This window comes from Polypterus senegalus, chromosome 7 (assembly GCF_016835505.1).
Source record: "Polypterus senegalus isolate Bchr_013 chromosome 7, ASM1683550v1, whole genome shotgun sequence".
In the NCBI taxonomy this organism is placed as follows: Eukaryota; Metazoa; Chordata; class Cladistia; order Polypteriformes; family Polypteridae; genus Polypterus; species Polypterus senegalus.
Genome location: NC_053160.1, coordinates 57,353,863 through 57,378,752, shown reverse-complemented (window position 1 = coordinate 57,378,752; position 24,890 = coordinate 57,353,863). Strand labels below are relative to the sequence as shown.

The following is a 24,890-nucleotide window of genomic DNA, read 5'->3' as shown; positions in this document are numbered from 1 at the left end:
CCGCTGTTTTATTGTTCGTTTATTACGATTATAGTTTTTGTATAGGTATTTTAGACTTACTTTACATTGTTCAGGTACCCATTTCCTTTATCGTTCCAACTGTACCCCTATTAACATGTCTATCGAGGTGATCACCGTTCAAAGAACTGTCACTTACCGAGTGGTTTCCATGCCCGGAGATGGCACCTGCCTTTTCCATTCTCTGTGTTACATATTGCACGGCCATATCAGGCTCACTCTTGATATTCGGAGGAACATTGTGTCTTATGTATTGAATGACTGGGACAGGTTCAATGTGTGGACTGATTACGGTACAGGAGATAATTATACTACACAGGAGCACTATAAGAGTGAAATGCTTAAGCCCTTCACCTATGGTTCTGCATGGGAGTTGATGGCTGCTACTGAATTGTTCGGTTGTCGCTTTCAAGTGCACTGAATGGCCAAATATTTTACACCTTTGGACAACTGCCAATGCCACTTAAACATCTTAGATTCACAGGTGACGATTTCAGTAGTGGACACTTTGATGTTTATGAATGCTTAAACTCTCAATACCTGGATGCGACGTTATCGATGTAACTGGTTGTATGCTTACAACACTTGACAGATGCCGAATGTCACTTCAACACAACAAATCCTGCAAATACTGTCGTAATTGAAACAAACCATGAAACTCAAACCGATTATGACAGCAGCAATCCAAGCCAGGAGATTTGAGGCAAGATTGCTTTTCACATGGCCAACTGTACGTTGAATGCTCAAGAGTAAGCTCAGCGCACAGCTTGGTCATATTACAACCGGAGGGCCGAACTGACAACGTGGTATACAAAGAGATCCTTAACAAATAATTATTGGTATATTTTCCCTCAGTTTAAAAAGGTTTACTTTTCTTCTTAATAAAAATTTTAAGGCAGTACTTTGCCGCTGCGAACCTTGGGTATTTTGCTACTATACCATATATTGGGGCACATTTTCAATAGTTTAAATAATTATACCGGTACTTTCTTTTTTTAATATTTTCTTGTATATATACAGTATGTCTTGTTATTTATTTCTACAGTATTACAATGTTATTCATGCTTTGTTTAACTGTGTGTTGTACTTTCAGATGGTTTCTGCTCGGTCAGTTTTGTTTGTGGTTAACAATTAAAGTAGTATAATGGCTTATATAGTATGTTTTGTGCTGATTAGCCCACATTTAGTTAATATTCAAAATTGTGTTTGAAAACTATGAATAATTTGGATCATGATAGCTATTCAGTGTTTTGCTGAGTAATTACCTCTAAATAAATCAAAACAAAAAAAAAGCTGACATTGTCACTTAAAAAGAGGTTTATCTGGTTGTTTCATCAGTTTTTATTTTTTTTTTCAATGGAAGTGTTGTTCCTTCTTTCTTTTCTGTAGGCCCAGTGGACAATTGGGAAGCTGAAATGCCAACACTGTGGGGCTCGCTTAGGGGGCTTTAACTTTGCCTGTAGCTCAAAATGTTTTTGTGGCCAAGACAGAATTGTACATGTGTGTAAGAGAAGGGTTGACTATGAGGAAAAGGTTTTGTTGCCTATTTTAAACCCTTCAGAGAAGCAGACACTTTTAAAAGAAAATACGTTACAGGAGCCCCAAAGCTTGGACAACGGCATTAAAGTTAGGCCACAAAGGTTAAATAGAAATATGTTTACTCATGCTGTTGGATTTAATAATGAAATTAGACAGATGACTGAACCACTTTGCCTTGAGGAAAGATCATGCAACAGGGATTTCAAAGGGCCTAATTTGCCAGCATTTTCTGTGGATTCATGGTTAGCTAGTACAAAATATGCTGTGGGAGCTACTCATAGAAAAACTCATAGCTTGGATTATATTAACAGAGATGATTATGACTGTTCTTCTGATGGTTCTTATAAGACTTCTTTTCATGGATCATCTTTGTCTGACTTATTCGTCAAAACATCACAACCGTACAGTCAGAAAGCCACTTTAACAGAAGTAAGTACTACAGGAACTCTTGATGTTTATGCGAATAGAAGCAATTCTGTCACAGTTTCTGAAACTGATAGACTTTTAAGTCAAATGAATGTGGATGGGGAAGATGCATGTAGCATCACAGTGCATGCTTCAAGACATTTCCCTGAACATGCTGTAAATGTGACAAGACAGTTGCCTTCAGAATGTAATACTGAGGGTGAACTGGAAGTAGAACATATCAGTTCTAGTGAAAGCCTTGGGCTAGCTGCTCCATCAACATCTTTAGCAGTAGAAAAGAAGTTAAGCAAGAGGGAAAAAAACAAGCAGAAAAGCATAAGAAGAAAACAACGCAGAAGAGAACGTTGGATTCTGGATCAGAAAAAGGTATGGCTCTATTTAAGATGTACCTGTTATGTTTTTGCTTTTTTAAGAATGCATAGAATAGTTTTCAGATGTTCTAGGGCAACCAAGAAACCAATTTTAAAGATAGTTTCCTGGACAGTAATTATACTATATGTTTGCACGTCAAAATAGTATATAACATTAGAGTAAACCTAAATAAACATTGAAACAATAAAAAAAACAGCCAGCATTTGCTGCGTTTTTTAAAAAGTAAAGTCATTATTTACATGACTTTCCTTAGAATGTAACCCTAAAATAACTGCCTTTGGCACACAGCTTCACAATTTTTTTCTGGTAGTTCAATGGTTAATTCTAGCAGGCATCTTGTAGGATATGCCATAACTCCTTTGTTGACAAGGCTGCTTTTTGTTCTTTTTTCCCAGTCCATCTGATCCTAGACAGCTTCAGTTATGCTGAATTTGGGCCCAGTGCTGGCCAATGTAATCCCATTTATGTTCCATCTGCAAACTACTACTCCAAGTAATTCTTAAATGTTTACAATGTGTTTTGAGGCCGTTATCATACTGAAAGATTAAGCTTTTGGAAACAACAAATTTTTTTTTTGGAAGGTACAGTCTGAAGGGTCAAAATCTGTCTTATTTTTCAGCTTTTATGATTATGTTAAGTTATTTGGCTTGATCTCCTATGCTATTAGCTGAAATGCACCCCCAGACCATGGCAGAGTTGCCACCACACTTCCAGTCTTTACAAACAGGCATAAGTGTATTTATTGTCAACTCTTACAATATATTTGAATCTTTTTGATATTAAAATTTTAAATTTGGACACATCACTCTATGAGGATTTCTGCCACTGGGTGTTGCCAAATGCTTTATAACCTTTGCACACTGCAGTCTTTTCTCCATGGTTCCTTTCTTTTAAGAATATTTTTTTAGCAGCAGTATGCCATGCAAGACTTATTGGCATTGGTGTCGGGTGACTTTACCCAATACAAACTCTTCACTGGATTTCCTTGTGTCTTTTAACCCAATGAGCTTATATGCATCAGTGATAATATGTTTATGATACACATTTTAAGTGTTATTCATTAAAGATTGGTTTTAGACATTATGATGCTTTCATTTTCATGTAAAAGCTGAGTTGTACTGTTCTAGGCAGGAGAATGTGTTCTGTTTGAGGGGAGGGTTCTATCTAAATAACATTTTTGACAATTTTTCTCCTTGGAGCTGATGAACATCATCAGTGCATTTAACTTTTAATGAAATTATGTTTTATTTTTTATTTTACTTGCTTTTGTTTTGCCTTTAGAGTTGATGCACGTCAATTCTTCTTTTTAGATAGAAGTGCTGTTTATTTGCTTATACTATTCAGATGTCAGTTGTAAACATTTTAACTTGTTTCAGCTGAAAGTTAGAAGGACAGACAGATTTCTTTCCATCCATCCACCCATTTTCTAACTCACTTATGGAATTATTGATTATTGGGAGCAAATGCCTGCCCAGCAGCACTGAGCACAAAGCATTTAGCAACATTGGATGAGGTGTCTCTCTGTGATTGTACAAACCTATACACATATCTACACAATTGGGGACAATTTAAAGTTGCCAATTAACCAAACCTTAGAAGAAAACTGTGATACTAAGTGTAAAGCTCATGAAGACAAAGTAAATGAGCAATATCCAAACAATCATTGCCAGTAAATAGTTGCAGCAAATAAATATCAATAAAAATCAAGACAGGTTTCAAGCCAAGTGTCTATGACTGTGGAAATGGATAGTCTACAGTGCTAATGAAAACGAGCTACTCTTTATATTCATTACAAAATAAAATTCAACAGCCATTGTTTCAAACATTACGCATTCCCCAGACACATTTGTGTGACTTAGCAGCCATTGTTTCAAACATTACGCATTCCCCAGACACATTTGTGTGACTTAGCACATATGCTTCTTAGAAGGTTGAAGTAGGCAGCTCTAATGATACATTAACTGCAGCACAGAATCACAGAGACATACAGGTAATGGATTTGCTGATATGGCTTACTTAACTAATAGAAACGAATTAGTAAATAAACATTATGGTACTCATTAGGTTTTTGAAGGAAAAGTGAGTGTCCATCAGTACAAAAAATAAAATGTTATGAACATAGTGAAAAAAAAAACAAATTGTACATATTGAATGGTAAGACTGACTGTGTTGGTCTTCAGTTATGAGTACATTACAGCAGTTAAGGCCAGTCCCATTCTGAATGAGAATGCTGGCATAAATAGTAGCAACCATCTAAACATCTAAATGTACCTTGAAAATAACACAGCAAATTCTGTTTTTAAGCTAATTGTTTTTTACTTTGTTGAATACTTTCATTTCAAAAGGATTGCCTTAAAGCAGGGGTGCCTAACTTTAGTCATGGAGGACCGCAGTGGCTGCAGGTTTTCATTCTAACCCTTTTCTTAATTAGTGATCTATTTTTGCTGCTAATTCATTTCTTTTGAATTCATTTTAATTGACTTGATTTTTAAGATTTGTTCCCCTGACTTTCTTCATCGTTCCTCTGAATTGCTTCATTTCTTTCCTTAAATGGTACCCAAATAGAAGTGAAATGTGAAGTGATCGAGCCAACAGAAGACCAACTAAGTCAGGGCCTCAAACTCCAATCAGTTGCTTATTGAGGTGCAGTGTCTTGTTGTTAATTAAATTTGTTCTTTAATTCCATGGCTTGTTGCTGCTCTCATTGTGCAATAGCAGACATTTCCGAAATTGTGGATTTTCTCTTTTCTAAGAGCAGATCAGCATTCCTGAGATGTTCATCTTTCTTTATTTTCAGATATTGTATGATGGACACAGTTTGCTGGTCCTGTTTTGACTCATTTTGTATCTCATTATTATTTGGCTTCTAATTAAGGAAAAAGAAACAATTGAGGGGTCTGAGTCTTCAAGAGCAAGTCAAATAAAATTAATCCAAAAGTTAATTAGCAGCAAAAACAGGTCACTAATTAAGAAAAGGGTTAGAATGAAAACCTGCAGCCACTGCGGCCCTCTGGGACTGGAGTTGGGCACCGCTGTCTTAAAGGGAAAAATGTAAATAAGAAGAAAATTGGAAAAATAAAACCTCACAAGTACTCATTTGTGACATATTAAATTTATTTGATTTCCCTATTAAATGTTACTTTACCACAAATGTTACTAATCAGCTAATGTTTCTAGTTTGCGAAGATGCAAGCATGTATCTAACATTAACATAAACCTATACAGACATAGCATGAAGCACAATGCAGACAAAGACTGCAAACTGTATTTGAACCCAGGATATTGGGTGTATATGCCAGTACTACTTACCACTGCGCCTGTGTTCTACATTTGATAAAATATTGTGATTCTGAAATTAAGAATATGCAGACTTCACACGGACAAATATCAGGCATGGGATTCAGATCTAGGAAGCTGGAGCAGTAGGCAACTGTACCAAGTATATATTAAAAGCTATTGTTGTAAACCTGGCAAAATTATTTTGAACACACCTCATTTGAAAGTGTTTTGTTAACAAAAGCAACTTGAAAGTTTTTTGCGAATAATATGTTGTAATGTATCCTGAATAATCTTTGTATTTACTAATTCATGCGGCACCAAAATAATAATGTTTGGATATTGATTTTAAGCCGTATTTATTTTTCAGTTACTAAAGAGAAAATGTGACTGAATTAATTTTTTAAGTGCACGTGATAAAGTAGATCAGGTAGTCCATGATAATCGCCACAGAGATGGGTATAATGTTGCGAATGCTGCATCTCGAATGCTGCATCTCATGGGTGATTGTAGAGAACACTAACTAAGAACTTGCCCTTCAGCATTTTGGGTGTGCTTAAGATTACTTTCCCTTTGATCACTTCATTCATTTACTTATGCATTGACTGTTAGGTTTTTGATTTTCGTCTATATGTGGGATGAACTCCATAACAGTCTGAGTACAGTAATCCCTCGCTATAGTGTGCTTCGACTTTCGCGGCTTCACTCTATCATGGATTTAATATGTAAGCATATCTAAATATATAACGCAGATTTTTCCCCGCTTCGCGGGTTCTGCGGACAATAGGCCTTTTTACTTCCTGTATATGCTTCCTCAATTGGTTTGCCCAGTTGATTTCATACAAAGGATGCTACTGGTGGATGGCTGAGAAGCTAACCAATCAGAGCACGCAGTTAAGTTCCTGTGTGCTGATTGGCTCAGCGACGGAGCGTCGAATTTGATTCTGCAGCGTTAACCAGGAAGTCTTGTCTCACTCATTCAGCATCAACGTGTTTCACTGTGTAAAGAGTTAACTTTTGTGCTCTTTTATGTTTATCTTTGTGCATAGTCAAGCCCTTTATTATGGCTCCAAAACGATCTGCTCCTGCTACTGCTTCAGGGGCCTTGCCCAAGCGCCAACGGAAGATGTTAACGATTGCTGAAAACGTAAAAGTTTTGGATTTTTTGAAGGAAGGGAAAAACTACACTGCTGTAAGACACCATTATGGCATCAATGAGGCTACGATTCATTTTATTTAAAAAGTAGGAAAGGAATATAAGATCTATGGCTGCAGTGTCCTTTTAACCAGGGTGCAAAACGAGTTGTAAGTGGATGTAATGATGCAGTAGTCTGGATGGAATCTGCTTTAGGGATTTGGATTGAAGACTGCCGGAAGAAGAACAACGGCGTGCTTCACAGTCGCTTGAAGAGGCTGTAACGCTCTCCTTTGTTGTGCAGTAAAATTAAACTCATTGTTATTGGACAAGTTGTCGTGTCATTGTTGGTGAGTAACCATAATTAATTTTCTACTTACAGTACTTAGTACATGTACATACGTTTAGTGTCACTGTACACACATTTACTGTATACAATTTTTCTTGCATTGTACGTATTTATTGCTGGTGGCCTGTCTATCGTAATGGCTGTAACATGTGATATCAGAGATGCTCAATATTTTTAAAATAATATTTAGGTTTTACTGTATATAAACAGTGTGTTTACATACATAATTTCAATGAATCTTACCTAATATCTAAGAGAATACAAAGGGTTTATGCTGTATAACTGTACGGGGAATATTTATAAACAGTGTGGGAGAGTTTATAAGGGCTTAAAATATATAAAAATAACCATAGAAACATATGGTTTCTACCTCACGGATTTTCACCTATCGCGGGGGGTTCTGGAACGCAACCCCCGCGATCGAGGAGGGATTACTGTACTATATATTACAGCAGTAATGGCCAGTCCTGTCCAATGGCTGGTGTAAGGAATAACAAGCATCAAAACACTTAAAGGCATCTTGAAAACAACACAGCAAATTTTGTTTTTACACAAAAACTGAATTTGTTGAGAGATTTAATTTCAGGGCGGCACAGTGGAGCAGTGGTAGAACTGCTGCCGCGCAGTAAAGAGACAGGGGTCCACGTCCCCGGTTCTCCCTGTGTGGAGTTTGCATGTTCTCCTTGCGTCTACATGGTTTTCTTCCGGGTGCTCCGGTTTTCCTTGCCACAAAGACATGCAGGTTAAGTAAATTGGCGATTCTAAATTGGCTCTAGTTAAAAAAGAAATAAAAAGAGAGCTTTAATTTTACAAAGGCTATTTTTGGGGGAAAAAATGACAAACAGCAAAGCAGGTTAATACTTAACCAAGAAAATTAATGTCACCAAATGTTTTTCCAGTTGTTTATGACTTAGTAGAAAAAGGATCCACTGATTTCAGTTACATTGTTACTAATTATGAATTAACATCATTGCCACAACATAAAGAGCCTCTGCATCTTATGGATTTTTATAGGACATCCTAGAATATTGTTCATACCGAGGTAATATACATTGTATTGTTTTTAAAGCCGGTAGTAAAAAAAAAAAATAAAAATGAATGCTTCCTCTGCCATTGCCTTTCTCTAAGAAGCTTGGGCTTCAAGCTGTAGCTTGCACATACTGTATATTTGTATAATTCATATTGTGTTTGTATAAAAACAGAAACATGTTAACCTTTTTTTAATGTTTTGAATCCATTGTTCAGTTAGAGTCATTAATTTAGTTCTGAAAAGCTTTTTTTTTCTTTTAAAAAACCTGCAAAATACCACCAGATGGCACCAGATTTCCTTTACCTTTGGGGAAAAAAACAAAAAAACTTGTATTCACCTCAGTCTTTGTACATTTTTACAATAATCATATGGACATTCTGTATTATAATACAACTTTTTGTCATTTTTATTACAATTTCAAAGACTGAAATATTATATCTTAAGTTATGTATTGAATATTGCCATTTTAGTTCAGAGCAAAGAACAATTATGGGATTTATTAAACCACAGATAAACAGTATAATGCAGGAAAGAGGCTGACACATACCAAAATACTTTCTATTTAGGGACAAATTCAAATTAAGGACAGAGTGGAAGTCTATAATTATTACATCCTCTAATTCACCCAGCATTTTCCCTTAGCTATGGATAGAATTGACTTTTTGTTGGCAGCTATATATTTAAGATTACTCATTGTTCTCATGGTAGTTATAGTTAAACTTTTGGTTGTGCTGTTCTCAGTTGTTACCTGCATATGCTAAGACTACTGATTGACAACCATTTGCTGCAATCTGTTGATGTATTGTATCAATCAACTAAAACATTCCAGCTTGCTGTGATAGTGGTTATATATTCAGATAAGCAAGACTTGCTCTTTGAAAGTTAAACTCAGTTCAAGAACATTTACTCATTGATTTTTCAAATTCTTTTAAATTTCTGTAGTAAAACAAATCAACTGAGTGGCACTTTGTATGCATTACATGCTGATGGATTTGATGGATTGACATCTGTTTGACATAAGTCACTTTTGTGTGCATACATCTACAAGCTCTATGCTACAGACCAGAGTGAAATGTAACGTAAATGAATGAAATGATTTAGATAAATTTCAGGGTCATAGTGACCAGTAGCCTATGTCAGCAGAACTGGGTACACAGCCGACTCATCCCTGGGTGAGGTGCCAGTCCATCACAGGGGACATTCATACTCACTTAAGGCCAATTTGGAATTGGCAATTAATGTAATATATATATGGAGAAAAATCCATGCAAACCTGTGCAGAATATGCATGTGTGTGACATTTGAACCCAAGAGGCTGTGTACAGTGTTACAGTTTTTCATAAGACCCATTCACACAGGACCAATTTAGAGTTGCCATTTAATGTAACCTGCATGTCTTTGGGAGTATGAGAGAATGTTTACAGTCCACATAGAAAACAACTTGGCACAAGATTCAAAAGCAGGATGCTTGCTGATCCATGAGAAAGGAACACCAACTTAAAAAATTAAATATTCTCATTAGGTCCAGCAGTTATTACTGTTAATGAAACAGTTGTATAAGCCTCAATAGCAGCCTCACCAGTAGATCTAAAAAAGGTTAATTTTACCTACCCTGAGCATTTTTAAGAAAGCCTGCATTTTATATTCACAACAAATGCTCTGTAACTTTGGCATTAACACTTTCTCTAAGGTATATGTGGGAGTGGAGGTTGATTTATACTGTTTGCAACTTATATGACAAAGCAAACATTCTAAATTTGTTTCTGAATTTAGTTGTAGTCTAAAAACTGAAGTTACACTGAAACTAAAGATACTTAAAAATTCCAGTCATTATCTTTACAGGAATATTTGAATTAAATGTGGAAAACTGATATGAGTTTGAATTACAATATTACAGATTCTCAGTGACACAGCTTGTCTTTATCATGCACTGGATCATTTTTATTTTTATTTTTTTTACTGTAATATTAACATGGAGAAACAAATCTTGGCTGAAAACTATTACTGCCAAAGATTACATATTTAATGTTATGTGGGTTCAACCAAAGCATATAAATATTAAACTGTTTGAGAATATCTACAATAGCAAATAATATTGCTAGAATTACTGTGCACGAAGAACTTCTGTTTTTCTGTTTTTCTTCTTATTTTTCTAAATTCATTTTAGTATTGACTTCATCCCGAAAAGAGCTGTTTTTACTTATATTAACTTTAGGTTTTGCACAAAAAATGCTCACGTATGCTTTAAGAAATTCAGGTAGGAAAAGCAGAAATTTTTAATTATTCATCAGATTATAACAGGTGATTTTAACTGCTGTTCGAACACCAACTTTCCTGAAGCAGTCAGTCAGACTTCCTAATTTCCTTTCTGCACTAACCAAGCTAAATGTTAAAACATTTAGTCATTTTATAGACCTAAATACTCACTCAGCACTTACATGATTATTGCAAAATGAGAGTGGTGGGGTTGGGAGGTGGAAGAGGAGGCGAAACCAGCACTCGGGTAAAAGAGCTGTTGCTGAAAATAATATAAAATTAAATAACAATTTTAAGTAATGTTTAATGCATTGTACACAAATCAAATTCTTTAACGGCTTATGATTTTTTCCTAAAGGCAGAGCAACTGAAAATACACATATTTCAAACCAAGTGAACTTAGAAGTTCTGTCTTTAACATATAGACCTCCCTAATTGATAACTTAAGCACTGTGATCTACACACCTAGAAAGTCAACAGTCTTTTTCTTTATCAGTCAAGCTCTGTGGTGCTCAAACATTTTGAACCAAGTACCACCAGTTCACTTAAAGCATACAAAATGTCAGTGACCAGCATGATTATGCATGCATCCACATTTTCACAAGCTGTAAACTCTTATCATGACAAGTTATAAGGACACATGCAAATGGGTTTCTTTGCCCACAAATAGAAACACATCTCCGGTAAGGTACCATTTCTGGTCATAAAGGCAATTGACTTCTTTGCCCACAAATAGAAACACATCTCCGGTAAGGTACCATTTCTGGTCATAAAGGCAATTAACTTCTAATACATAAACAAATAATAATGCACTTACTGTTTCAGTGAAAGGAGTGACCTGTTTAGCCAAGCATATCTACTGCACAATTTAACAAAACAAAATATCACTCCTACAATATGGAAGCTGTAAAACAGTAATAGTACATTTTATTTATATAGTACCTTTTACTTGCTCAAACCACTATTGTCGTGAGGGCTATAAAGACCACAGTTTTTGTAATTAGGTCTAAGTTGTTAAGGAATAAACTGATTTTATAAATTAATATTAATCTTTGTAGCAAATATTATCAAAAGTAGAAAATACAAACATTATTAATCTTTATGCTTACAGTGTTCTTGAAAGTGATTACACAGTGGATTGGAAAGACATCAGGCCATATGCTGCTCTGATCACATGCTCTATCAAGTAGTTTGTGCTAAGTAAGCAAAATGTTTATTAAAGGCTCACAGGGCAACCACCATAACAACTAAACTTAAATACCACTAGAAGGCATTGGGCAAAACATTAGTATAAAAGAATAATTCCACCACAAGATGATACTAAGATTAATTCATTTAAACATATTATTTAACCTGAACACAATTGTTGAGCCGCCATTAAGTCTGAGTTTTGAATTTTCAAGTGCATTACGTGATTTTTTCAATTTTTTTTTTCTCTTTCTCTGAAAGCTGATCTTGCTGTAGGCTGAAGTGACTTTTTCTATATTGCTTCTTTTAGTTACAGTTATAATTGGCTAGAGAGAATCATTCACAGTAGTACAGGGTAGGTACATTATAGATTCTAAGCATTTCAGTGTATGTAACACAGTGTGTAACAAAATGTGCTAGAAACAACCAGAAGAGAATGAGCTGGGGGATTTGGTAATAACAACGAATTAAAACAGGCAACTCTGAGTCGTTTCATGCAAATCATGCTTCTATTTGAGATAAGGACACTTAAACAAACAAAAAAAGTCATTTAAATATTATTGACAAAAATTAACATCACACTTGTTATTTTGTATTGTTTTATTGCATAACAGATCACTTTGACCAAGAGGTATATTTGGCTGGCTGCTTCCTACACTTCCATCTCCAAGGGCAAATACTAAAATCATTGAAACAAACTTCAAATGCAATTTGAATGTGTTCAGTTTTTCGTTTTTTTTTTTTTTTTTAAATCCTTTATTTTTTGTGTAGATGAAAAATCAACACCAAATTGTAGGACACAGTATAATTTGTTAAGTTTATTTACACCCTTTACATATATTTTATTTTGTGAATATACCTGATTTTAAAGATTTTTTTAGAGTAAATCTTGTGTACAAGTAGTAGCTTATGGTGCCAATAAAACTCACCAAACGTCACTGTACCCTGATCATCGCAAGTTCTTCAAGATTCATTCGCAACTGTATGATACGTAAAGAGAGAAGCCTGCCTCTTGTGTGTGTTTATAGACTGCCACCCTGGCCTTGGATGTCTTTGTCCAGTGCTGCTTCTCTTTTGTTTTTATGTACTTTTGATTCTTCTGTAACAATTATGAATAGGTTCAACAATATTTCAATACATTTTTCAAAATTATCGCATCTGTTTTTCAGAACCATTTAAGTCCAGCCCAATGGTGCAAAGGCCTTTCCCCGCAGAATTGAGAGGAAAGCAATCTCTGATTCTGTTGCTGGGCACACTTCTCCATATTGTTAATCACCTAGACACCTTGACTTTCATTGATACAATAACAAAAGACACAAGTGGAAATTAAACTATTGGATGTCTTTGTCCAGTGCTGCTTCTCTTTTGTTTTTATGTACTTTTGATTCTTCTGTAACAATTATGAATAGGTTCAACAATATTTCAATACATTTTTCAAAATTATCGTATCTGTTTTTCAGAACCATTTAAGTCCAGCCCAATGGTGCAAAGGCCTTGCCCAGCAGAATTGAGAGGAAAGCAATCTCTGATTCTGTTGCTGGGCACACTTCTCCATATTGTTAACCACCTAGACACCTTGACTTTCATTGATACAATAACAAAAGACACAAGTGGAAATTAAACTATTTTTACACAAGTGTTAACAATAACACTGCATATAAGATGGGAACCCTTTAATTTAGTGGATATGCCTGTCTGTGGAAGTGAAAGGAAAAGTCACTTTAACGCAAGAACATGGAAACATTCCCCAGACGGTGACCATGCTTGTGGTTAGAATGAGGCAGTGCATAACAGTGTCCATTTCAATTTCCATGCTATCTGCTGTATAACTGATTTGCAGCTAATCACAAAAGAAAACACAATGTAGTGAACCACCTGGTGCTCCTCTTTTTGTTAGGCTACATCCACACTACTGCATTTTCTGTTAAGAATTCAGACCTTGTTTTCACCTTTTACCTATATTACCCTGGCATTTTTAACCTCTGAAAATGGAGAGTTTTGAAAATCTTGTCCAGAGCTTTATACTTCTGATAATGTTGCCTTGGCATTGCAATATGGATGAGTGAAAACATAAAAACTTTAAAAATGCAGACTCTAATTGCACTCTGATTTGTTTGTGCTAATTACGTAGCCCTTTCCTATTTGGATCCTGCACATTACAACCTGATGGGTCACCCTTCACAGAAGAAAATCATATTTACACATAGAGGACATATGAGAGTTACTTTTTGTGGCTCTTGATGTGTTGCTAACCTGTATGCTTCTATATTATGTTTTGTACAGTTTTAATTCTGCAAATGGATAATTTTGCAAAAGGAAAAAATGTTACCAGTTGCTACAATATTGGGATAAATCCCTTGGCTGCTTATGTTACTATACTTCCAAGGATTTTTCTTCACAATGCATGCATGCCCAGGGTAGACGGACTACATCATATGTGTTTTTAGACATTTTAATGTGGACAGAGATACATTTGTAAATTCTTGGGTGGCTGGAGATTGTTTTCAGTTAAAGAAAAAATGATGTTCTTAAAAATTAGAAAAAAATGTTACAATGTTTATAAAACAGCCACTTGCAATATAGTTTAGCAGTGCTTCGCATACTTGAAAGCCCGAACAGCACGTATTGATTTTTGATTGTTTGATTTTTTCTGTGTCTCACTCTCTCTGACATTCTCTGCTCTTGACGGATGGGGTGCTGTTCACACACTGGCCTAGAGGATACAGACGCTTCTATTTGTCCGGCGGTGCTTTGCATTCTTAAAAGCCCGAACAGCCATATTGATTTTTGATTGTTTGCTTTTGTCTCTCTCTGTCTCACTGTCTCTCTCTCTGACATTCTCTGACGCACACTCCTTTGAAAAGGAAGATATGTTTGCACTCTTTTAATTGTGAGACGGAACTGTCATCTATGTCTTGTCATGGAGCACAGTTTAAACTTTTGACTAAAGGGTGTTATTTCATGTCTAGAGGGCTCTAATAATGTTATGTTAAAAAACATATTTAGAAGGTCATAAACAGGTTTTCTATGTTCTAACTGTGAAAATATTCGATTTATAAATAAAGAATCCTATTTTGCAGAAATTAATTTATCACGGTAGAGTAAATGAAGGTTTACTGTATTACTGTTTTTACTTTCTACTATCAAAACTTATTCTGGATTTTTCTTTGTGTATATAAGCCACACATGTAGGATCACCTGGCATTCCTGTGACATCAACTGTAAAGGAGATCCTAATCCACTGTGACATGGCTTCAATTGGAAAATATTGTCTTTTTTGTTTCTTTGCCAAACTATTCATGACAATCATATCTTGAACATCAGCATCAAGTGCTGCATCATATGTTGTTGATACTTCTTCAAACTAGGAAATACAGACTTCGCATGCCTTGACTTCATTAACAAAAAGCTCTTTATCTTTTTTGTTTCTTCATAACAGTGAATTTGTCAGAGATGTCAGAAATTGTCAAAAAGAGCCCCTGCAGTTCCTATATTTACTTCTGAAAATGTGTCAGCCAAATAGGCTAATTTTGCAAACAATACTAGATAGTCAAAGACACTTGCTAAGTAGGGTTTTTGCTCTAATTCAGAGTGCAGTTAGCAGAGTCTTATGAGCACTTTACCCCATAATAACCATCTCACTTTAATATGAAACAAAGTTGCACATACAGTATTCAATACTTATGTCATTACACAGTATACTGCACAGTTGTGAGTTGATAAAATTCATAACTTTAACAACAAAGTCCTCTGCATTTTCTTGACAGTCTAGGCCTCATGGTGGATACTGCAGCGTCCTCTTCATCTGCTATGATCTGTCTACTGGAACCACACTGCCATGTGAGCCTGTCATTGCTTACTCAGCATCTGTACAAACTCCAACACATTATTTCCAGTCAATAGTATTCTCTTTGCTAAAAAATATCCTGAATCTGAAATGTACTGTGTGTTCTTCAGAAGTTTGGGTTAGTAGCAATTCGTACAACAAAAAACCCAAATAGGTCAAACTCATGTCTTACATAAACTAGCAAAGACAGTGATATTTGTTGTCTGATGTAGCTGTAGCGAAAAGCATCTGCTCATTTTAATACATTCTGTCAGTGTACTTTTGCATCATATGCCATATAATTTATTCTGTGAATGACAGTGTAATTCAAAATTGCACTGTTTAGAAGCTTTTTCTGCACTCGTAATGTATGTCAGCTCCTTTGCTAATGGTAAATAAAGTTCTTCACCAATATTGGGGTTTTACCGGCCTCAGCATTATGCAGGCTGTCATGGTAGGACATTTTGGAAACTAGAGTAGAACTGATGTTTGTGGTAGACTTTTGCTGCTTCAGATCTTTGAGGGTTTTTTTCTTTAACAAAAATGTTATGAAGTGCCATTTCAGATACAGTATGCTTGCATCCTACTTTTATTGCATAGAATATCACAACAAAAATACACTATAGCTTTGGTTCTTCCTTTGTCACTGTGCAAGTAAATGTTTAACTAATATAATTGTGATTGTACAGTGCTCTCCATAATGTTTGGGACAAGGACACATTTCTCCTTGATATACCACTCTGCACCACAGTTTCAAATTACACATGAAACAGTTTAGTTGCAATTAATATGCACATTGCAGACTTTAATTTAAAGGGTATTTACATACCTGTCAGTCACATCAAGAAGAAATTGCAACTAAACTCTTTTTTACATGGTCCCCCCATTTCAAGGCACCTTCATGTTTGGGACACATAAATGGTATACAGTAATCCCTCCTCGATTGCGGGGGTTGCGTTCCAGAACCCCCCGCGATAGGTGAAAATCCGCGAAGTAGAAACCATATGTTTCTATGGTTATTTTTATATATTTTAAGCCCTTATAAACTCTCCCACACTGTTTATAAATATTCCCCGCACAGTTATACAGCATAAACCCTTTGTATTCTCTTAGATACTAGGTAAGATTCATTGAAATTATGTATGTAAACACACTGTTGATATACAGTAAAACCTAAATATTATTTTAAAGATATTGAGCGTCTCTGATATCACATGTCGCAGCCATTACGATAGACAGGCCACCAGCATTAAATACGTACAATGCAAGAAAAATTGTATACAGTAAATGTGTGTACAGTGACACTAAACGTATGTACATGTACTAAGTACTGTAAGTAGAAAATTAATTATGGTTACTCACCAACAATGACACGACGACTTGTCCAATAACAATGAGTTTAATTTTACTGCACAACAAAGGAGAGCATTACAGCCCACGATAGATGAAAATCTTCGAAGTAGAAACCATATGTTTGTATGGTTATTTTTATATATTTTAAGCCCTTATAAACTCTCCCACACTGTTAACATTATTAGAGCCCTCTAGACATAACACCCTTTAGTCAAAAGTTTAAACTGTGCTCCATGACAAGAAAGAGATGACAGTTCTTTCTCACAATTAAAAGAAGGCAAACATATCTTCCTCTTCAAAGAATGCGTATCAGGAGCAGAGAATGTCAGAGAGAGTGAGCGAGAGAAAAGCAAACAATCAAAAAATCAATACGTGCTTTTGGGCTTTTAAGTATGCCGAAGCACCACGATAAAGCGGCATTTTGTAGAGGAGCGTCCATATCCTCTAGGCAAACAGCATCTGTGCAAACAGCCCCTCTGCTCACTCTCCCTCCGTCAGGCAGAGAGAGTGAGAGAGACAGAGAAAAGCAAACAATCAAGCACCGCGCGGGAAGCATATCGTATATCATTGAGGAGTTTTACTTAATATGTAATACATGCTCTGATTGGGTAGCTTCAAAGCCATCCGCCAATAGCGTCCCTTGTATGAAATCAACTGGGCAAACAAACTGAGGAAGCATGTACCATCTATTAAAAGACACATTGTCCGCAGAAATCCGCGAACCAGTGAAAAATCCATGATATATATTTAGATATGCTTACATTTAAAATCCGCGATGGAGTGAAGCTGCGAAAGTCGAAGAGCGATATAGCGAGGGAACACTGTATATATTAAAGCAGTCATATGTGATACTTTTTTGCATGTCCATTAAATGCAGTGACTGCTTCAAATTTGCGATTAATGGATGTCACCACATGCTGAGTATCTTCTCAGGTGATGCTCTGATAAGCCTCTAATTCAGCCATCTTCAGTTGCTGTTTGTTTCAAGGACTTTAGAACATTAGAACACTCTAGACGAGAACAGGCCATTCAGCCCAACAAAGCTCGCCAGTCCAGACTTATCCCCTTAAGTTTTCTCTTTTGCATATGGGAGACTTGTTCAGTTGGATTTAAATCAGGTGACTGGCAGATAAACTTTGAAAAAATTCTGTGTTGCCTTAGTAGTATGTTTGGGATCATTATCTTACAATCCACTGGTAACAGTATTGCTGAAAAGACAGATGGGTGAACTCAGGCCTCCTTTTCCAAAGCTCCTATTGGCTGATCTTGTCCACAGCAGCCCCTGTGCTATCCACAGATGTCCAGTCAGAATCACTGCTGGGAGTTGAAGTTCTTAAGTCACGTACCACTGCTACAACCCTGCCCCTGAACCCCAGGTCATTGGGAATGGCCAAACCAGGTCTTGAAGTTGGAGATGTTAAATATGTCTACTTTTTTAGTCCCAGGTAATCCCCACTGTACAGCAATATTGAATGAACCGTTTTTGAACCAGTTTAGCGGTGAATTTGTTGGAGGCTTTGGAGAGGGTATGAATCTTGATCTAGACTTTCTCCCCAAGCAAGAAATGCAAAGGTTTATGTCTCTGGTTGTATGATTCAGATTGTCTGGACTGGGATTACACCATCCTCTCCTTTACTTGTTGTGAAATATGATATAAGGTCTTGAACTGATTATAAACAAATGTCAGGTTTTGGTAGATTTTGAGTATCCTTTCAAGTGAACAACTAGCTGCCTGTCTAGAGCTAACAATGCAGGATTTTCACCTGTAACCTTGTGCACAGATGAATTCAATGTGAACTGGAGCTCGGCCAGCCACCTAGTCCATTCAGCGTCTGGTTCACCTGCTCGGTGCAATTCGATTGGGGCTGGTATGCTGTTGTCTTCAGATGGACCACCCCCCATTGCTTCCACAATTCAGTAGCCTCTGAGCTGGTAAACTGCAGACCCCTACCAGTCACAGTGTTCTTAAGCACCCCCCATAGGGTGAATATCTCATCTTTCAGGGTGGAGCATATCTTCTTTACTGTCACATTGGCCATGGGGAATAGCTTCACCCACCGAATGAAATAGTCTATAACCACCATCAGGTACGTTTTTAAAGTCTTTGCCAGTTGGAAAGGGTTCCATCAAATCTTTGCCTATACACTCCCAGGGGACAGTGTTGATAATGCGTTGCGACAGTCCAAAAGGGAGTCCAGTGGGGTCTTGTATTGCTGATAGATGTTACATGTCTGAACATGGTACCCAATGACTTTGCAAACCGTTCACTCACCATGCCACCTCCTAGATCTTAAGCAATGTCTTTTTTCATCCAAGGTGTTCACCAATCAGGCTTTCATGATAGTATTATGACACATGCGTTTTGGTCACTACCAGCTAATAGCACACAACGATACAGCGCACCTTGAATTTCTCTTTTAAGTATATGTGGCCAGACCCCTTCAAGCCCTCTCTCAACCTCAGACCTGCAGGACTAATGTTGTGCAACTGAACTATGTTCTGCATGCTCAGGGGTAGATCAGGCCAGTGGGTTTAGTCCGATATCGAGTTGCAGCACCTACCTAGTTAACCTAGACGTGGTCTTCAGGCAATTGAATGCCCAGGTCAGACCCCAGTGGTCCGTGTGGACTTTAAATTGGTTCCGTCTAGGAAATGGTGCCACTTCACAATGGCCCACATGACAGCGAGGCATTATTTTTTTGTGAGGAGTAATTGTATTTGGTGCCCTTCAGGGACTGTGAGGCATATGCTTCTTTCCTTCCCCAGTTCAATTTGGGATAGGATGGTGCCAAGCCCAAGGTCACTCACAGTGTTGGATCTGGCAATGCAAGGACTGGTGGCAATGACAAGGGCTTCTTTAGTACAGTGGAACCTTGGTTCACGATCATAATTCGTTCCAAAACTCGGTCGTGAACCGAAGCAATTTCCATAATAGGATTGCATGTAAATATAATTAATCCGTTCCAGACCATGCGAACTGTATGTAAATATATATTTTTTTTAGTTTTTAAGCACAAATATAGTTCATTATACCATAGAATGCACAGCGTAATAGTAAACTAAATGTAAAAACATTGAATAACACTGAGAAAACCTTGAACAACAGAGAAAACTAACACCGCAATAGTTTGCACTATAGTGGTAGGAACTGCTCGCTAAAAACACTTTTTTTTAATGAGTTTTAAGCACAGGGAAAAAATGAACATTTGAAAAATCTGTAATTTAATAAACCACCAAGAAAAGTAACATTGCCACAATGCACGCTATGAACCGATCACTGTAAACAGAACTAAAAACAAAAACAAGCCTTTTCTACCTTATGCGTGCAGCCTTCCCTCTCTCGCTTGCTTGCTTGCTCGCTCTCTCTTTTGTGTGTGCGTGTGGCTCTTTCGGGAGCCTGGAGTGCCTGTGTGTGTGCCTCTGCGTGCCTGTGTGTGTGCCTCTGTCTTGTGCACCTGTGTGTGTATGCCTCTGTCTCGCGCACCTGTGTGTATGTGCCTCTGTCTCGCGCGCCTGTGTGTCTCTCTCTCTTGTTCGCTCACTCACTGCACAGGAAATGCACAGGGAGAGACTGAACATGTACAAACCTAATGGGAAACTGGCTTGTTCGTATACCGAGAGTGTGGTCGTGAACCGAGGCAAAAGTTTGGCGAACGAGTTGTACGTGTATCCAGATATTCGTGAATTGAGGTTCCACTGTACTTCAAAAGAGCCCTGGCATGCCTGTGACCACTTCCACGGGGTCCCGTTCCTCAGCAGTTGGAACAATGGAGCTGCGATGTCAGTGATCCCTTGAACGAACTTGTGGAACAACCCAGCCATCCCTAGGAAGTGCTGGAGACTTTTACCTCCTGGGATGCCAGATAGTCCACGACAGGCTTAATTTTCTTTTGGGGTCACCTGAACCCCATCCACTAACTCCACATGGCCAAGGAACGTAAGCTGGTTTTGCAGAAATGTATACTTCTTGATGTTTAATGTGAAATGAGCCTGATGTAGTCGCTGGAAGATTATCTTGAAGTCCTTGAGATTTTCTTGGACTGATGGGGAGAACACAATGATCTCATTGAGGTATAGAAAACAGGTTTTCCCATTGAGTCCCTGAAGGCCCTGCTCCATAAGCCGTTGGAATGATGCCCCTGCATTTTTTAATCCAAAGGTCATCACCTGAGACTGGAACAATCCCTCTGTAGTGATGACAGTGGTCTTCTCAGTGCTGTTCTTCCCCCATCATCACCTGCCAAAACCTAGACTTCAGGTCCAGGGAGCTGAATACTGTAGCCACATGCAAAACTCTTAAGATGGTATGGACAAGTATCATGGGGTAGGCAAGGTAGTCTTTTTCAGATAATCCATACAGAATCGGTAGGTCCCATTGGGCTTAGTTATGAGCACTGCAGGACTATCCCACGGTAAAGGTGCAAGGGGAAGTTTACCCCAACATCTGGTTCACTCACTCCTTGATTATGCCTCTCGCTCAGGAACTGGGTTGACTGTGTGGATGTGGTGATAAACCACCTCAATCTGACCCAGTTTGTCCATCCACACTGAGTGCCACCTCCTAAGCATTGGTAGAATTAGCTCTGGCTGTTCAAGAATTGACTTCTCCATTAGGCGAACTTCAACCACTTGAGCGAGTTAGTAATTCAAGTTAGGCCAAACCTGATTTGAGCCTTACTCCCATACTGATGGACATCACCCCCCGGTAACTCGTAATTCAACCACAACAGATGGATGGTAAGCCCTGCCGACATTAGAGATTCCATACCAAGTAGCAAAAGCATTGACTGGTGATCATCTTCCAGGATGTATACCTCTATTTCCCAGTGTGTCTCATATAGACAAAGTATCAAAGGCACCCCTTTTCCCTCAAGCACCCAACCATCGGCATGAAAGAAATTTATTTTTGCACTTTATCTTAGCTGTGCAAGAGGCACTTTAAAGTTTCCTGACCGCCTGTCCCGTGACACCTTGCACTTCTATGGGCACCACTAAGAAGGGCAAGGTGGCTTGTTCCAAGGTCAAATAAGCATGGGGTTCCACTGGGGTTTTCCCTTATAGTTTGGGACAGGAGAATGCTGAAGACGTGGCACCCTTGGGAGACCCACTATTCCCGATGGCTGCATAGGCCTTCTTCACTTGGGACCCCAAGTGCACCAATTTGTTCTGATTTCATGACCCCACTCAGAGTAACTGCCACCTGAGGGTCACATACATCAAGGACATGTTGCAATATCTTTTCCTCGCATGCATCAGAGCACCACTTAATGCATAACGATTCCGCGATGGCTTTTGCACTCTCTTCCAGCAGCTCCTAGTACACATCTGAGAAGAACGCAGAAAGGCAGTGCAAAACTCTGCCCAGTTGTTACATTTGTGACGTTATGCAAACCACCAAGTATGAGCTGGTCTGCTGAGTGCTATGTCCAGGAATCAACGCAGCTCGGCACCGCTCAGTGGATGCAGCTCCACGAATAGGTTGACCTCCTTTACAAAGTTGATGATACTTGTGGATGGACACTGAGGGGAGACCCTAGGAAACTCCCATGTGCATCACTGCAACCATCAAGGATCACTGTCCCCAGTCATTCCCCACCCCTGTTACAGAACCCCACAGAGTGTGACTCAGGTCTTGGACTCCAATACCCCAAAGCAAAGGATGTCAATATCTGAAACTCTTGATCTGAGGAATAAGGCTCTGCTCTGGATGCCCGATATGATTCTGAACCCATGATGATTTTTCGGCATCAACTGTCAATAGCACAGTTGAGTTGCTAGCAGCAGGAACATAAGATCCCTTGGACTGGAATTTGAGTATGTTCCCCAGTAGTTAATTGGCTGATGGCTTGGTCCACACCTCATATGGTCTGGTATTGCTTGTTTTTCCTTGGAGTCGGGTGATTTATTCATTTGCAGACCTTTGTTGTACCTCAGTCCCCGGGTTAAAATTCAAATGCTGTTATTTCCAGTATGCTAGGAAAAGCATTTTATATCTTCAGATGTAAAGACTCAATTGTTTTGTTCAATATTAATCAGTATTACAGTATTACTTAATCTATAATTTTGTGAAAATTTCTCAAAAAAAAAATCTCAAAACTAGCATCTCATGAGGTGTTGGGCCTGTTCTGTGGCAGGTACCCCTTATCAAAAATAATGTTAGCAGTAAAACAGATTATCATTGTAAACCACTTTCTGCTTTTATTTTGACTTCTTTATTTTAATGGTCAAAAATGAATTCTGTTCTGGTAAGCACAAGTTTCAATTCATTGTATCAATTGTGTTCAATAAAAAAATACTCTATATTTGTATCTAGTTTGGCCATGGTTGGGGATTCCACTCAATAAAAAGCATTTTCGTCATAACAAGTTAATCACCACAATGTAAAAAAAAAAGTCAGTCTTGAGATTATATACTGTAGGTATGTATGTACTCACATATTAAGCTTGGAAACAAATCGATGCACCAAAAGAAAGAGAAACAAATTTTGCAGAAGAGCAAGTTAATTGCCTTTACATTTGCGCTCCACTTTCACTCACTTTACTGGTTAGAACAAAGAAATATACAGCCAGCTTCCTCTGATGACATAACCTGCTGTGAATTCCAACAAAGAAAACAGTAGCAGAGTCTTCTCAGCCACAAAGAGAACACACAGTTACTACACAGAAAGCCTAAACTTTACAAATCTATACCAATGATAAAAAATTTTACCTTTCCGTCTAAGCTCTATTCTTTTTCTTAGAAAACCAGTACAAACAGAAACATGACATACCATCTTATTTTCTCAAACCTGCACTATCTGTCTGGGCTCATGTATTTATAGTCCATTAATCACAGAGATTTATACTATATAAGCTTTTCAATCTTTTATTTTAACTAAACTTACACCCCTACTTTGGGTGACCTATTAATTTTGCCCTGCCTAATTGAATGCTTCCTTGGCGCTTTCGGTACCAAAGCAGACGTCTGCTATGGTCTTTCAGTGTTCCTTCGGGAGCCTCCTATGGATAATTTCACCTAAGTGAGCTTGGTTTCCTTCTGTAGTAAGCACTCCACCCTAGTCCAGTATTCGCCATCAAATGAGCTTGCTCTTCTTGTAGTAAATAAAGTCCACCCTAGGGTGGTATCTGGTATCAAATGAGCCTGCCCGTGTTTTACTAAACACTCCATCCTGGGCTGATTTCTACTAATCAGAACATTTCCTGGGTAATCTATTATAACAATAGATGTTACCTAAATGAACGAACTCACTTCAAAGATAACGGAGTCCTTCCTGAGTAATCGGTTATTAAAATGAACATTACCAGAAGGAACCTAAAGACCTTATCATTTGGTGGGGTACCCACATACTTTTACCCATATAGTAAATCAGATTCTCATGTCTCGTAGTCATAGGTAAATACCATAGAATGATGTTCTCTTCTTTGTGATTTGTACACTAAAATCGGGGAAAAGAAATTCCAAGTGACCTTCATATTGGATCATTCATGTCTAATGAAGTGTCTTCTTTGTTTATCCTAGGAAAAAAACTCATTGTAAATGCTCTGAATTTTCCATCTGAGTGCTGTAGTCTTCACAGAAGCCAATATATGTTGATCTCTGGATTTTCACTAAAGCTGATGTCTAGCAGTTTAGTGAAGGAAGTAAATGTTCTGTAAATTTCTTGGTGTTTTTCTTCCTTGCCTGAAAAAACTGAAGATCTGCAACTTTTTTATTTTGGTGTATTTTTTTTTCAGTGCAGTTAAAACTAAGTCTTGCTACAGGGATATTCCTGCATGAGCTGGCAATCATAGGTAATGAAGTAGTTAGAGTAAAACAACAAAGTCAGTGTTTGCAGGAATAAATTGTTATTAGATAGGCATTATGGTATAAAAGTGAGCCTCTGTCTCCCTATGCACTAAACAAGTTGCTTAACCTGTGCTCTACCTATAAAAGAATATCTGTAAAACTATTTCAAGATTTTGTGATGTTATAAGTGGCCTTGTAACTTTTGAGATTCATATGTAATAATTATTTTCTCACCTGCTTAGCCCTGAATGGGCAGTATGGTGGCTCTAAGGCTAGGGATTTGCACTGGCAATCAGAAGGTTGCCGGTTTGGATCCCATAAATGTGACTCTTCTTCG

At 37.7% G+C, this 24,890-nt stretch overlaps 1 protein-coding gene across 6 annotated transcripts in view; it reads left to right on the top strand.

Moving 5' to 3' along the window:
- Positions 1-24,890, top strand: part of LOC120532577 (E3 ubiquitin-protein ligase RNF180-like) — a 76,593-nt gene that overhangs the window by 10,121 nt on the left and 41,582 nt on the right. For all 6 annotated transcript variants that reach the window (XM_039758695.1, XM_039758693.1, XM_039758696.1 and 3 more), the window contains exon 4: positions 1,408-2,349. In XM_039758695.1, the coding sequence (XP_039614629.1) occupies positions 1,408-2,349 (942 nt within the window). The remainder of the gene's footprint in view (positions 1-1,407; positions 2,350-24,890) is intronic.